The sequence below is a fragment of the Xyrauchen texanus genome, chromosome 11 (genome assembly GCF_025860055.1).
Source record: "Xyrauchen texanus isolate HMW12.3.18 chromosome 11, RBS_HiC_50CHRs, whole genome shotgun sequence".
NCBI classification, from domain to species: domain Eukaryota; kingdom Metazoa; phylum Chordata; class Actinopteri; order Cypriniformes; family Catostomidae; genus Xyrauchen; species Xyrauchen texanus.
The window spans coordinates 29,563,095-29,579,220 of record NC_068286.1 but is presented as its reverse complement, the minus strand read 5'-3'; the positions used below and the strand labels follow the sequence as shown (position 1 = coordinate 29,579,220).

Here is a 16,126-nt window from a genome sequence, read left to right as displayed (position 1 = left end):
GGTGCTATATCTAAATAAAGCTTTACTTAGCCTATAAACAGATTAATATCTGGCAGAAGAATTGTTTATATTGAAGAGCCACGGTAAAAATCCCTGTAACACAGCCTGGAGTGGGTAATTTCTTAATTAACGTCTTGTTACATCATTTACACTATTGTTCTTATTTAAAGCACAATTTCTCATTTTACCCAACTATGCTTATACTCTTTTGGAATATAAATATTTTTTTTGGCATGTCAATAAAACACTTCACTATTTAAATATATAGTTCTCTTAAAGTTCTGAGCAACTTCTTGTGGGGTACCAAGGTTGAGTTTCGAGCAGCGCCTCGGTGGCCACAATCGATGCCACATGAGTGCGGTTAAATGCGGCTTTAGCGGAGCTGCGCACAACGACCCACTACGCCATAAAAGCGCTGCGCTCTCTCCAAACACACCACCAAATCATCCAGTTTAAACAAAGCCACTGGACATCCGTCAAAAAACACAGCATTTTTTTGAAATGATGGAAAAAATGGGGGTTCAGTAGGTCTATGGTAAAAACAGTCTCTGCCTGCCACAGTATAAGGGACTGTGTGATCTGACTTGACCCTTTGTCTCTATCTATATATGCAATATAGATAGAGACAATATGCAATGTTGTGTTAATTTAAATTATTTTTTATTTGTAAATATTACTTGTTAATTCCGTTTTATTTAATTTTGTGCAGTTGTCCTCACATCAACAAAGCGCACTGCATTGTTATTTAATTTTATTTTGATTTATTACATTTGCACTAATGATATTTTAATATATTACACGTATTTTGCACTGCTTTGGCAATACAAATGCGCGGTTTTTGTCATGCCAATAAAACACACTCAATTGAAAAGTGAACGCGAGTGACAAATCGCATTTAAATTCCCATTTAAAAAGGTTAAGGTTATGATTAAGTTTTAGTGACTAGTCCTATTAACAGATTTGATCATTCCGATATCATGAAACATGCCGAGTAAAAATAGACTACAATGCACAGGGCAAAGCACTTGCCCAGAGCTGGAGGAGAAAAAAACGCTCTTACCGTATTTGGCGTCCCAAAGAAAAACCATTTGGCAACTTTTGAACACCCCCCCCAGTTAGGATGAGGATACAGAGATAACCAGCCGTGCAGTTTGACGTCTGATGCGTGTGGATCAACAAAAAGAGTTCAACAAGGGTGATGTGGAAAGTTTGAGTTACTATCCGTTCAATAAGGTGGAAACCCTGCCGTTAAGTCAGTTTATGCAGATTAGTCAGTTTACGCTTGTATTGTTCCGCTTTCAAGCTGGAGTCATCAGAGAAGTTGTTTTGGCACACGCGTAGGCTATCCTTTGGAAAGCATGCGTGAAAGTTGCGCACCTCATAGACGCGTTATTCCCGACGCACCTGACGCAAACTCATTTGCTTTACTTTCAGCTGTCTAACAGTGCATTTTTCTCGGTCTTCCTTGAGTTGAAGCTGTTGTAGAGAAAGTATTTGTCCTGAATTCTCCTCACTCGCGGTGTGAATGATGATGCACAGTGAATTAATCTCTCGGCAGCGCGCGGCTTTTACTGGCAGTGAGCAGCGCAGGAATGTGAGACATAATATATAATTTGCATGATCCTTCCCTTCGAGCGCTGCTATTGGTCAATGATAACAACCCTCGATGGACTACACCAATCAGAGGACCGTCAGAACCGGGGGAAAAATGTCAATGGAATTCCTCGCGCATGGTTTGTCTCGCGCTCTCGTTAAATGGTTATTTCACTGTTTAATTGTTGGGATTTACGATACCGATCATATGGCATTGAATGTCAGCTGATAGGGTGGGTATATAAAAACCAACTTGAAAAGATGACAGTCTGTTGGGCTATATTATCTTATATTATATTAGGCTATATAATATTATAATGTATTTTTATTTATTGTAACGTGTTTTAGGTTTGTAAAACACAAACATAAATGGCATGAAATATTCTAAATTAATAAATGTAAAAATACAAGTACTAATGAAATAGCCTACATTGCAAATGTTGAGGATACAATTTAAAGCTTGGTAGATGTTATTTGATCTTTTATCAGAAAGAACATGATATCAGAAAGACAAGAATAAAAGCTCCAAAACTCCATCGTCAAGTTCGCCTAATGTCGTTTTAATCATGCAAATAATGAGTATTTACTGCAACAACAACAACAAAGTCAACAATGTGCTGACAATATAATGTAAACAAGGTTTTAAATGTATCCAGTCCAAATTCTTGCACAGCTAAATGTCAAAGTGAAAGCATAAACCCAGAAATATAATTTAAAAGTCAAATCATTTTCTTAGGGAATGACAACCTGATAAAATCTGCCTACATGATATGACTCAGGAATGATCTAATCTGTGTTATGTAGCCAAAAGGGGGCAGCACTTGATTTACATGGGCCATAGAGAGGGCAGTTAGTTGTTGATATGCCAGGCAATAGTAAAATAAAATGGGAGTGAGTACTGGAAACTATTGCTCACACATTTTTAGAGTGAAAACATTTTTAGTTGTTAATTTTTAGATTAAGACCAAACTCTAGATATATACTGTATATCCTCAGATAGAGCAAAAACAGTACCTGGCCAATTTACTGGACATCCCATTTTGGTACAAATCAACCCCATTGCCCTATCTTGAGGAAATAACACACTATATTTATACTGAAGGGCAATATTTAAAGGTTTTTGAAAGCTCAAATAAAAAATAAATAAATAACTGTGTGCTGTTGCATTATTCAGCTGATGGGTATAAAGCAGGGCCAAAACCACAATATAAATTGAGGGGGACAAGTCCTTTCCAATAATCAGATATGCCCAGATTGCTAAGAGTCATCTCCTTCTAAAAGCTAAGAGTCTTAAAAAAATAAATACAAATAAATAAATAAATATATATTTAACATTTAAGAGCCACGGTAAAAATCACTTTAACACAGCGATGTATAATGTTTAACTTTAACACCCATGACCCCACACCCTTCAAAATGGTTTGTTCCCCCCAATGTTCAAGACATGGTTACGGCCTTGGTATAGAGCAGCATTTTTTATCTCGACGAGGCTGCAAATGCTGCAAATTCCCAAGATAACATTGTATTGTTCATATCAGAATGTGTAAAGTTTGAGTTATATGTAACAACATCATCAAGTACTAAAATATCTTGTTCTGTGTCTGTAAATATATAAAAATGAGATCTTTATGAGATTGTTGATTTTGTTGAACATAAAAAAAAATGCAAAAGCGAATACTGAAGTCAGTCACAATGATACAAATTTAAATAAATGCCTTTGCTCTGTATAAGCAAAAGCATTTTATTTCATCATCTTTTTGATTTCTAGTGAAGTGAGTCTGTCTGTCTGTCTGTCTGTCTGTCTGTCTGTCTGTCTGTCTGTCTGTCTATCTATCTATCTATCTATCTATCTATCTATCTATCTATCTATCTATCTATCTATCACTTTTATGATTTCTAATTAAGACAAATCATATGCCTGTAATATAAAGTATGTTGGTATTTATTTCTATTGATACTAATTATCATCGTAATTACCATGATATCAAAATTAAGGCACTCTAGTTAAGTTTTCTAATTCAGAGAACTGAAGATTGAATAACCATTTTGTTTGAATGTAGCAAAACCAACCAAATAATGCAGAGATATTGTCAGAATCTGAAAACAAAGATCAATCGAAGTGAAAGTAAAATAATATGCACAGCAATCATAAATGATTTTCTAGCACAAAGGCACCGCAGATCCTGAATGTACAGGATCTACTCTTGTGTTTTACTGAATTAGAGTAATCTGATCTCTGAAAGTTGAGCAATCAATAGTGCTTGTAGTCTACTTTAAAAAATATTGACAAGCAGCACAAGGATACAAATATCCAACCATGTTCGCTCAAGAAATAGAGGATCACACACTGAATAACACCAGGATTTAAACCAAAATATTCATACCCAGATTCTACTGAAACAGAAATCAGCAAACAAAAAGATAATAAAAAATCTTGTAGTCTTAGATTACTCTATTCTTCTTCTTGAAACTCATATCAATAGGCCCAGAACTTGACCTCAAATTAACATTTAGGCTTTATAAACATTTCCACAAGGCAAGTGTAATGTACCAAAACAATCAGTAGCACAATTTCTCAAGGAAGCAACAAAATGTACAAACCAGCACATACCATATAACACCATAGAGCCCTTTTTATAGTATAAATGAAATATTTAAATGAAGATGAAACTATACTTTACCTCTATTTTTTTGCATGTTTAGTATAAAAGAAACATTATTTAATTAAGTTATTCATAATTTCCCCAAATTTTGGGGGAGAAGGGAGATTTTGCCAGATTTAGTTCACTCTGGCATCAACTTTGTCCTGAAAGTATAGCCAATCCACACACACACATGCACGCAAGCATGCATACACACACACACACACACACACACACACACACACACACACACACACACACACACACACACACATGTTGGTCTACCTATCATTATGAGGACTTTCCATAGACATAATGACTTTTATACTGTACAAACTATAGATTCTATCCTCTAAACCTAACACAACCCCTAAACCTAACCCTCACAGAAAACCTTCTGCATTTTTACATTTTCAATAAAACATTGTTTAGTATGATTTTTAAGCGATTTGAATTATGGGGACACTAGAAATGTCCTCATAAATCACATTTATAGCATAATAACCTTGTAATTACCAGTTTGTAACTTACAAAATTGTCCTCGTAAATCACAAAAACACGCACACACACACACGCACGCACACACACACACACACACACACACACACACACACACACACACACACACACACACACACACACACACAACAAAGGAAAATGAAGTTGTTGTTCCCTATTTTAACAGTTCCTGTTTAACATTGTAAAGTGAAGGAAAGTAAAAACAAGACACAAAAATGTGGAGAAAAAGCAATGTGTGACATAATCAGTGTATAATGAAAGCTTAATAAGCGGTGAATGAAAGTGTGACATAAATGACAACAAAGCATTCACAGATAACAAACAAGAACGGTTTTGGCTTTACCAAAAAGTGTGCCGTTGTGTCGACCCTTCCTCATGAAGTACATGGCCCACGAGAGTGGTCCGGGAGCTTTGAAAGGGCCTGAATTCATTTTGACTTGTTCTGACGGGGGTGAATCCAATCCAAGATTCGCAACTGAGAAATATGGATTCTCTTGAACACCCTTTTGCCTTTATACTGTCTGTTCTCCCTCCACCACACTCAATATTACAAAAAAATACAGATTAAGAAATGTGATGGAGGGGAAGTTGTCACGCAGTCATGACTAATATATCCCCTCACTAACCATAGCCTCAGGAGACAGACCCATCTCTTTGCCCTGGGGCACTTCTAGCCTGCTAATTTCATTTAGCAACTGATTTGTCCCTGTCTCTTACTCTCTCTATCTATTTTTCTCTTCATGCATTGAAAATGGAGGTCGCAAAGAAGCCTGATGCAAACTTTGCATGAGACAGCAGGTAAAGTATGCAGAGATGATTATTCTTTAAAGGTTCTTTGCCACACTTCTTATTAACTTTGTTGCTGTACATGGTTCTTGAGTTTTGCAGATTAATGGGCACTGATAACAGATTTCTGGAACTATCAGTTAACGGCTGTCATTATACAGTATGAGAGTGGCCTCTAGAGGAAATAAAAACGATCACTTCTCTGATGACTTGTGGAGTTTGTTTTGACACAGGAGACTACAATCTGCATGGAGCAGAACACTTAGATGCAGATTTAAAACATCAACAACGAAAAGGAATGTATGCAATACATTAGAGTACACATTATCATAACATTATAAAGTAATTCATTTGTTAACTAGATGCTGCATTAGTAGAGAATGGTAGTATGTTTGCTGACAAGGCTGAGAGGATGCTAACATTAAAGCTGTCCTCAAGCAGTTAGAACAATGTGACAAAAATACACACAAGTCCTACCCAAATGTTTAAATGTCACAATTGTTACCATCTGTTTGCATTAGTTTATATCCAGCTGGTCACGTTTATGCATTTGTTAGCTAGCTAAGTTGCATATTTAAAGCTAATGACATGAGAAAGCAAATTAATATCTTCATGCAGCCAAGAGAAACGTATAAACAAATCAGAAACACATCTGATTTCAATTAAAAAAATGTCCGCAATGTAATACGATGACTTCAGATCGATCACATTTTTTGCGATAAAAAAGGCTAGACTGTCTCAGCAGGTGTCTCAATATGCTTTTAAAGTTCTTTTTAATTAGAAACATCATCTAAAAAACAGTGCTCCTATACGAGATGCTGAATAAACAAAAACGAAAGGAAACAAAGGCTTTCGTCTAGTGTGCGTATACGTACATAGAAAAACAAATGGATGGTTGCAAAAGTGCTCAGTGTGAACAGCTCCTTACAGTTGGTGGAGGTCTTTTGCTATTATGTCTTGCTCTCTTATAAGCGTTTCTCAGATTAAGCAATGAGTTGTTTAAATGCTTTGTCAGGAAAGATGTTAAACTTGGAAATGTGTGTCTCGAGATCCTCTTGGCCTGGGCTCTTAGTCTGAGCCACTTCACCACAGAGTTCATCCGAATACCACTGCTATCTGTGAATATTGCTACTCTGCATACAAATGTACTGAATAAAAAATGATGTGGTATTTCGCTGTTATTCTGGAGCTTGAGTCTGGAGTAGAAGGAATCCTTGCAAGCGTAACAACATGTAAACTCTCTATTGAATACGTCTAAAATTGCTTACCTTTAATTAAACGCAACACTGCACTAATGGCAGTTATTGCTGTCCATTAATAACCTCTCTGCAACATTTATGAAAAAGAAACCAATTTATGATAATAAAAAATGTGAATGAAAAAAATCCCCTAAAATTTACCATTAGATAACGTTCTGTATAAGGTCTTATTAGATCATTTAACAAACACCAGCCTACAACTTTCTCTGAATATTAATTTATGGTCATGAAAAAAAAAAACTTGAACAGAACATTCTTTATTACAAAATATTCGGATATTTACAAACATATCACTATTTTGAGAGAGTCAACTCGATTGGGTTTTACACAATGTGTCATGGGTGTGGGTGCAGAGCTGTTCTGGCGTGCTTTGTTGGCTGCAATTTTGTGATTGGTGGATTTTCTCCTGAAGGAACATGGGTAGTGTTGTTCTCCACAAGGAATTCTGCTATTAAAAAAATAAAATGTAATGCAGACTGATGGCTTCAACAGAAGCATATGCCGTTAGTTAACAACCTCAGAGTTCACATTAAGTCTGTCTTTAAAGTTTTATAAGTTACAGTTAATAATCAATTCCCCAATGGAGAAAATGAATGTGATTTTTCCTTACGGAACCACACTGTTGCAGTGTCGTGTTTCTTGTGCATTTTTGTTTTTTAAACACAGGGTTTTTGCCTATGTAGAATGTTCCAAATCAGACACTTATGAGGTTCCATTTAATTTAGTGCACTCCCTTGGTGGGTAGCCACCATTTTAGGCAGTACACAGCAAGGCAGCTCACTAGGATTTTAAATCGAGTCTGGGAGATGGTTGATTTGTCCATGACCACAGTGGTTGGTGAGGGATCCCATGGTGAGATGCTATTTTGTTATCTATATAAAAGTTGGCATCAGACATATAAAAACTACATTGGCATTGACAAAAATCAGACTATACCTCAAGTGTAAAAGGATTCTGCAGGACTTTGGTTGTCTGGGTGGGTTGCAGGAAAAGGTTGGTAAACCACAGTAAGCCATGATGGTCATAACATCATGACTGGGGTATGTTTGGCAGTTCACATCACCACTGATGCCACAAAAGTGAATGTGAAGAGATCCAGAATGCTTCCAAACACAGAATAAATTGTTGCCCATCTGTGTAGAATCCTCAAAAAAGAAAATTCCTTTTACATTTTCACACATCTCTGGAAGATGACAGAGATTTAGATGTCATGTTCTCCACTGCCCAGAGGCAGTCTGGCCCCTATGGGCCCAGAAAGACATGGCAATCTAGGCCAGCACTGCTGGGCACAAAGGATCAATAATCGCTTCCTGGAGCCCGACAATCAATGGTGTCAAAACTAGTGGCCATTTAGATTGACCAAACAAACCAAGAGCTCATGTAAAAAGTGAATAGCTGTTAATGTGAATATTCAATTTTATCCATTGTTGTGATTTATTTGTCAAATGTTTTGTGCCACTAAGCTCTATTTACTTATGTTGGCTTGACAAAGCCAACATACTGTTATTCTACAAACATGATTTAGAATTTACCAAAATCCCTAAACCAAGTCCAAAATTTCTGACTGTAACTCCTCCTGGAACTTTCAGGCTACAGACAGACAGAACTCTCAGACTGTTCTCACTCGGGTAGTCTGTCTGTCTATCTATCTATAACCTTAAGTCAATTAAAATATTTAATCACAACTAATTGCTAATTTTCATAGTTAATTGCGTACATTTGACTCCATATACTTCTTTTCCTGTCAAAATGCATTTAGTTCCTTCTTAGAAAAGAAAAATACATGTAAGAATAATGTTGTTTTAACAGTTTACAAAAGACTAAGTGGGAGGTTGACTAATTGAAAAAACTCTCATAGGTTGAGTTTTCATTGGAATGGGCACTAAAGCTCTTCCTCTCTCATCCTCCACATTGTCAATAGTGGCTTTCCACTTTGCCACGGCAGTCGTGAAGTCGCATTCACATTTCCTCTCAGCCTTGTCGACCGTTTTGTTTTTAATGCTGGCACTGCACATGTAAATAATACTTTATCTAAATTGTCTGGTAAGACGGAAGCGCAACAGGGTGCTGGGAGCTTCACCCTTGCGAGTCATGTAAATGCAACTTCTCACAGGTCTCATCTGGGTTTATTTTGTACAAAAAATACTGTCAAGAGGTCCTTCCTCCATCACTTGATCATTGACATTGAATCACTGTTGTGTGTTTGTGGTGTGTGGATCAGTGCAATGACCCCAGGTGGACATGTTGCAAAGGTTCTGCCCAATTCCAACAAGTGTTCAGAACTCACACAGAGTTAAATTAAATAAAACGTTACACAATTGTAGAGCAGAGGCTGATGGGGGCGCACGAGGGATAAAGGCGGCCGGTGACTACGGTTCAAGAGAGAGAGAGAGATAGAATGACATGGAGCTGCTCTGTGTTTATGTTTGTGTTTTTTTCATTCAGTTTATTATTAAAACTATTATGTATATTGCCAAGCCGGTTCTCGCCTCCTCCTTGCCCATAAACCGCTTTACATTGGTGCCGAAACCCGGGAAGGAGGAGGGATGCCCGTCGTGGAGTCCTCGACACTGCCATCCACCCAGGGGAGCGCCACTGCCGTCCTCCGGGGGACGGAGTAGCCCGGACACAAGGAACGGCCTCCGTCCGCGATGTGAGTGGGGAATTGACTCCACGACCGCCTGGAGCGATGGAGCCACTGCCAGGGGTGGAGGAGTGCCCTGCCATCCCCCAGAAACACGGAGGGGTAGAGAGGACCGCCGTCCACGAGGGGAGGAGGGAAGCGACTCCCCGACTGCCTGGAGCAGTAGGGCCGCTGCCAGGGGCGGAGGAGTGTCCCCACGAGTCGCCGGGAAAGCGGAGGGGCGTTCTGTCCGCCGGGGGTTGTAGGTCTGACTCCGGTCCGTCCAGGGAAGAGTGGTTGCCGTCCGCCTGAGAGGGTGGAGGAGTGATCGAGGACCACGTGACGGTACATCAGAGAACACAACATCTCCTCTCTCTCTCTCTCCATGTTGGTCTTTGTCCCTCGCCTATTTTGTTTGTTGTTGTTTTTACCCTCCTGCCTCCTCCCAGGTCGAAAAAGGCAGGAATTCCCCCCGGCAGACAGGGTGCAAGGCACCCCCCAGAGAAGGAGAGATGTACGTCATGCCGGGGTCCCCACCCTGAGGCAACGGTGGGAGTTACAGAGCGGAGGAGGGTGGGGCCGGGCTGGAACAACGCACGCCCGGTCCCCAATCAGCCTGATGGGGGTGCGCGAAGAATAAAGGTGGCTGGTGACAACGGTTCGAGAGAGAGAGAGAGAGAATGACATGGAGCTGCTCTGTGTTTATGTTTGTGTGTTTTTTCGTTCAGTTTATTATTAAAACTATTATTTATATTGCCAATCCGGTTCTTGCCTCCTCCTTGCCCATTAACCTCTTTTCAACAATAACACAAATGAATGCATTAAATGTTTGACGCTCTACTTAAAAACTTTTTTTTTTTTAACTAATGTAAACTCTCAGACAAGGCTTGGTCAAGCCACCATCATACTTTACCTATCTAGTTCCACTTTGCTGTCCTTCTAGTTTTACTCTCTAAACAACATTCGAGAGTCTTCTGAAATTCTAACAGTTTTGAATATCGTTTTAAATGTCTAATCCTTAAATTATCTTGTCCAAAGACAGACAGGTGTTTACTGGCACAGAATCAGCTACTCAGTAGTGTGCATATTAGACAGACATGGAACAGACGAGTGGATCATGGGAAAATGAACGCTCTTACACTGGAGTGATGCCAAAATTAGTGTATCGGCATACAGAAATGCTTTGATCAACAGCAAAGTCAATACAGCTGCATAAATCCAGAGTGTGTGTGGCCTTATTTCTTTCCATGTCCAGATGACATCTGTGTCTCGAGTGTCTGCATCTTCACAACTAGATATGGTATAACAGTCAAATCTATACATAAAATGCATTTCAAAAGTACCAATAATAAATGATGAAGGCCTGGTAAAAGTTTTTCAATTGAGTTTTAAAAGGACCTTCATATATAAAAAATGAAAAAGGTTGAAATCTATTTATTTTAATAAAAATCAACTCCTGGGACACCATAAAATTGCTCGAAGTTGAAAAAAACAAAAAAAAACAAAAAAAAACACACTCATACAGTATATCATACACAAATATTGGGAAAAATAGTCTAGTTTTATGATTTATGACTTTTATAGATTTATTTTAGATTTAAACCAACATGGATTTTATTAAATGAGCTCATTGAAACGCATTGTGGGATTGCCTTCTCCAATGACACATGCAATGCTGCCTCCGAATTTGGCCCAAACAAGGTATCTTAGAAGGCAGCATCAAGCCTTAAGCACCTACGATGCCATAAAAGTCTGTCTAGTGCAGCCCTGTTAAAAAAAATAAACTAGCCTAACCCGTTTAGCTGGTCTTTGCTGGTTTAAGCTGGTCTTTTGACCTGGCCAAACTAGTCTATAGCTGGTTTCTCAGACAAGGCAGCTGAAAAGTACCCTAAACCCCTCTGAAACCAGCAAAGACCAGCATGTGTGACCAGTGTGTGTGTGTGTGTTTGTGTGTGAGGACAGTGCAGAGTACTTTGCTCTGTCAATTGGATGTGCTGCTAAACGATATGTCAGAAAATCAATTCATTACTTTTAAGCAGCAGTTAACGGTATCCACACAATATAGCCACATTAATTATTAAAGAGGATGAAAGCCGAGTTATTTTACCTCTCTCTCCCTTAACTAACCAGCCAGTACTGTACAAGCAAAAACAGACAAAAAAGAGTCAGATAACAAATAGATGCAGATAAACAGAATGAAAAGACAGACAAAAATGAGGAGGAGGAAAACAGTTTTACAGTGTTTGAATGCATCATGTTTGTCTGCACTGTAGCTTTAAGATAACATGCTATCATCACACACACAGAGGGATTTTAGAGGGTCCATCCTGCCACTTTAAAGAAAACAACAGCACATGGAATGATCCCACTGTGAGTTTCAATCTACCCTTATCACAGCTCCCAAAGGCCTCATATACTGTAACGAGAGATATGACTGGTGCACATTTAATGCGTTATACACACATAATAAATTAACTTTCACTCGCTCAACTACGAAATGCAAAGATTACTGTTATTAGGAAAAGTGCCATGTTAATCATCAAATTATGCATAATAATCGCTAAACTGCACATTAAAATATTTTATATAAAAGCGGTGTATATATATATATATATATATATATATATATATATACACAAATACTGTGTGCTTACTTCTTATCAGAATTACTGTAATTAGAAGATGACAATTTGGAAATTATACTTTGAACTTTTCACACCCTTGGACTGAGAAATCATTTGTTTCTATGGCAACGCTCATTACACCAAACAGATTATTGTGTGGCTTTGTTGTTTTTAACAGCAAAATATTTAATTAGTACATTCATTTATTAAATCACCTCTATATGTTCTGACAAAATGTTTGAGAATAAAGAAAGTGCTCCAGATAACAACAGCTACAATAAAACAGCATATCAGATTGAAATTAGCACCGCCATGTTGGTTGTTTTTGCATGATGTCGCAACTGTCAAGTTAGAGATTACAGAAAATTCAGAGTTTACAACTTGTAAATATGGTAATTCTGACATGGTGTGAATGCTAGGGTTGTCACCATATCATAATAATATATTACGATACTATACCAGCTAAAGTATCACGATACCAAGTAGTATCACGATACCACACAATTTGTGTTAATCGTGTTAATTCTTAACGCAATTTGTCATAGCAAATTGTGGTTCTTAGAAACCACTGCACTTGTTGCTCTGGAAGTGGTGAAAATAACTGATGGATGAAAAGGGAGAAGGCTCAAATGGACTAACTTGTTACTTAATACATTCTTAGTACATTCTTAAAAAAAAAAAAAGAAAAAAAAACATTTAATAATTGCCACATGAAAACCACCAGTTCAAACTGCAACGGCTTTCAAACTTTTGTGCCATTATTTCTGTGGTTATTCAAATAGTGGTAACTTGGTAACATAAAAATAAAGATACTGTAACGTTGAAAAGACTGTTTTGAGCAGCTGATTCATTATTACATCCACTTCTGCCCCTCTCTAGAGAATGCAGATTACACACAAACCGGTTTATCGCACATATGCCTCAGGGACATGATCATATCAATCTAAACATAAGTGTGAAGTTACCGCCACCATGCATTTGTAATTGGAAAATATTAAACAATTGCAATGTTTGATTTTTCAGAGAAATGGTAAACCTGTAAAGGTAAGATAAAGCATTTAGGTTAAATGAAGTGGCACTAACCCATGTGTATTCTGCAAAAGCATTGGGTTGTGTCCGATTATGCTTAATAAATTTGCTGGTGTTCCCCCCTATGACTTGAAATCTCTGCAGACATTCAAGGCAGATGGGTTTTCATCTGGCAAAACTCTAAATAAATAGTGAATTGTGTTTTTTTAAAAAGCTTCTCACTCTCCAGACTTTATTTAAATTTATATTCTCCATTACTAGACACAACCGCCAAATTAACACGCTGGGATTCAGACGTGTGTGTTTAAAGCATGGGAAAACCACAAATTGAAAAATACAACAAAACAATATAAGGGGCAAATTTTAAACAGCATTTTGCGCTCATTAATTTGAAGGAGACGTGACTCGAAACAACTAAATTTTTAATGTTATTGCAGACATAGTTCTGATTCAAATGAAGGTTTTAGCTTAAAATAATATGTACTACCGCACATACAACATAACTTACGGTACTACCATATTGATGGTACTACCGTACTGATTAAATAACATTTAAAAAAATACAGTGGTACAAGTTTTAGTATCGTGATACTACCGTAGCACCGATGTACCGTGCATCCCCAGTGAACGCACCAATATTATATTATAAAACAGTTCCAACTAGGACTGAAAGCTTTCGACAAAAAGTCATGTTGCGATTATTTTGAAAAATATTGCGATTGCAATTTTGAACTTTTGAATATGATAAACAAAAAACTAGTAAGTGATTAATTTTCACCAAAATGTGTTAATGTTCTGTCTATGTTCAAAGAATTTTCTAGAGGCCACTCTTTGAGGGTTCACACTTGAGTCCTCTTAAAATGAACCAAACTCTGACCTGTTCACTGTGTATCTGTTTTGTCCACTGTGTGATAGGGTCTCAGCCCAATATTAATCATCAATCAGTGTTATTTTTATACAATAGTTATACATTTCTGTAAAAAAAGCTTAACATGCATGGGGCATTGCCATGGGGATCACCAAAGTGTTCCAAACCATTAAGCTTTTATTTTGTCGACATCTGCATGAAGAGTTTCTGTGTGTAGCTAAATTCACAACAGCTGTTTAATTCACTCCATATTTTAATATTTCTCCTCCTGTGTCCACAAATACCCGGTGATGTGGGGTGTATTTGTATTTGTATATTAACGTGTAGCGGACAAGCTTATTTGGAAGTAGGCAAAGGTGAAATTAAAGTGGATCTGGAACACTTTAAAAATGATGCGCTCAGCACACGTAAGTAAATGGAACCAAACTCAAAGCACATCAGTAACACTGAACATGGGATGGAGATGTGGATCACAGAATTGAACACAGAAAACACTGTAATAATGCTCAAACACAATCCAGACAGGACAGAGCAGCACACATAAACTTTGAAGCAAACAGACAATTTATTTATTTAATTAAATCAAGGCCATATTGTGATTTCGATTTTATTTTGTATAATTGTAGCCCTAGTTCCAATTCTAAAATCTGATTGGATGAGACGCATTCACAGCTGTTGTAAAATAGCATGTTTTTATTTTTCACTTAACGACATAGAAAGGAAGCTTTTTAGCGCTAGTACAGTAAAATCAAGAGAGTCAAATTAGGTGTGCAACTGATACAATCTGGTCTCATCAGCAAGCAGCCATTTCACCCTGTAGCTCTAGACTGGTTACCACTGAAGCTAGGCAGGGTTGAGCCTGGCTATTACCTGGATGGGAGAGCTCCTGGGGAAACTAAGGATGCTGCTGGAAGAGGTATTAGGGAGGTGAGCAGGTGGAGCTCATCCTGTGGTCTGTGTGGGTCCTAATGCCCCAGTGTAGTGACAGGGACACTATACTGTAAAAAGGCATTGCCTTTCAAATAAGACGTTAAACTGAGGCTCGGACTCTCTGTAGTCATTAAAAATCCAACTATTTGTAAAGAGTAGGGGTGTAACCCCAGTGTCCTTGCCAAATTCTCCCCATTGGCCCTTATCAATCATGGCCTTGTAATAATCACCATACATTAATCGGCCAGTCACAAAGAATAAACATTACTCTATGTATATTTTTGCAAACTGACTTGTACATGCCACTTTCTACGTTTCGCTGCAGTTTTCAAGTGAAATGAACACTAGTGGCGCTTCAACAACTGTGCGGTTTAATAATTGTCACACAAATCACGAGTACAATTGCTGATTTTAGATTTTTCACTCTGTTACTCACCCGCTGCTATGTTATGATATCAAAACACTTATACTTTGATGCATGACTTGAAAAACAAAACATATAAACACTTGTTTTACAGACAAACCTACATATAAACACTTATTCCTATGTCTTTAGCTTGCTTGTTAGATAAACCGTTGGACTTTCAACTATGTTTTCTTTTTTTATTATTTTGAATTTGCATTTTAAAACACTATCAGTTAGGGATAGGTGTTGGCTAAGGGTAAGGATGTCTTTTTTGTTAAACTCTCATTTATATTTTCAGACACTATTGGTTAGGTTTAGGGTAAAGGTTTAGGTTAGGGAAATACGTTTCACTTATTAAAACCGCCATCTAAAATTCAACTTTAAAACCTTATCTTATTACAACCTCATTTTGCTCGGTTTTGTCACCCCCGCTGGACATTTCACTTGAAAACTGCGGCCAAATGTGTAATGAAGCACAGTATTTCTGTTTTCCAAAAACATTTTAATGCTCACGTAAATTTAATGAGATCAGGCTGTAATTGGCTGAATCACTCTCCTCTCTCCTCTCCACCAGCAGCTGGTGTGTGGTGAGCATACTGGTGTACTATGACATCATGTAAGTGGATGCTGCACACTGGTGTTGGTTGAGGAGAACCCCCTCTTCACTATGTAAAGCACTTTGAGTGCAGTATCAGAAAAAGCTCTATATAAATGTAACACTCATGCATTCTCCATTCATTCATTCGTTCATAGAATCAAGCTACTATCTGTACATTTTTGCAAAGATTTCACCACAGTCGGCACATAATTTTCATGAGATAAAGCTGAATTAATGCTTTATGTATTT

At 37.7% G+C, this 16,126-nt stretch overlaps 1 protein-coding gene across 5 annotated transcripts in view; it reads right to left on the bottom strand.

Annotated features, from left to right (window-relative positions):
- Window positions 1-16,126, bottom strand: part of LOC127651374 (runt-related transcription factor 1-like) — a 74,311-nt gene that overhangs the window by 21,724 nt on the left and 36,461 nt on the right. Inside the window, exon 1 of one of the 5 annotated variants that reach the window (XM_052137154.1) lies at window positions 1,061-1,554. The exons of the other annotated variants lie outside the window; for them this stretch is intronic. Coding sequence (XP_051993114.1) covers window positions 1,061-1,088 — 28 coding nt within the window. The 5' untranslated portion in view covers window positions 1,089-1,554. Of the gene's footprint in view, window positions 1-1,060; window positions 1,555-16,126 lie in introns of those variants that run through there. 5 annotated transcript variants of the gene reach the window in all.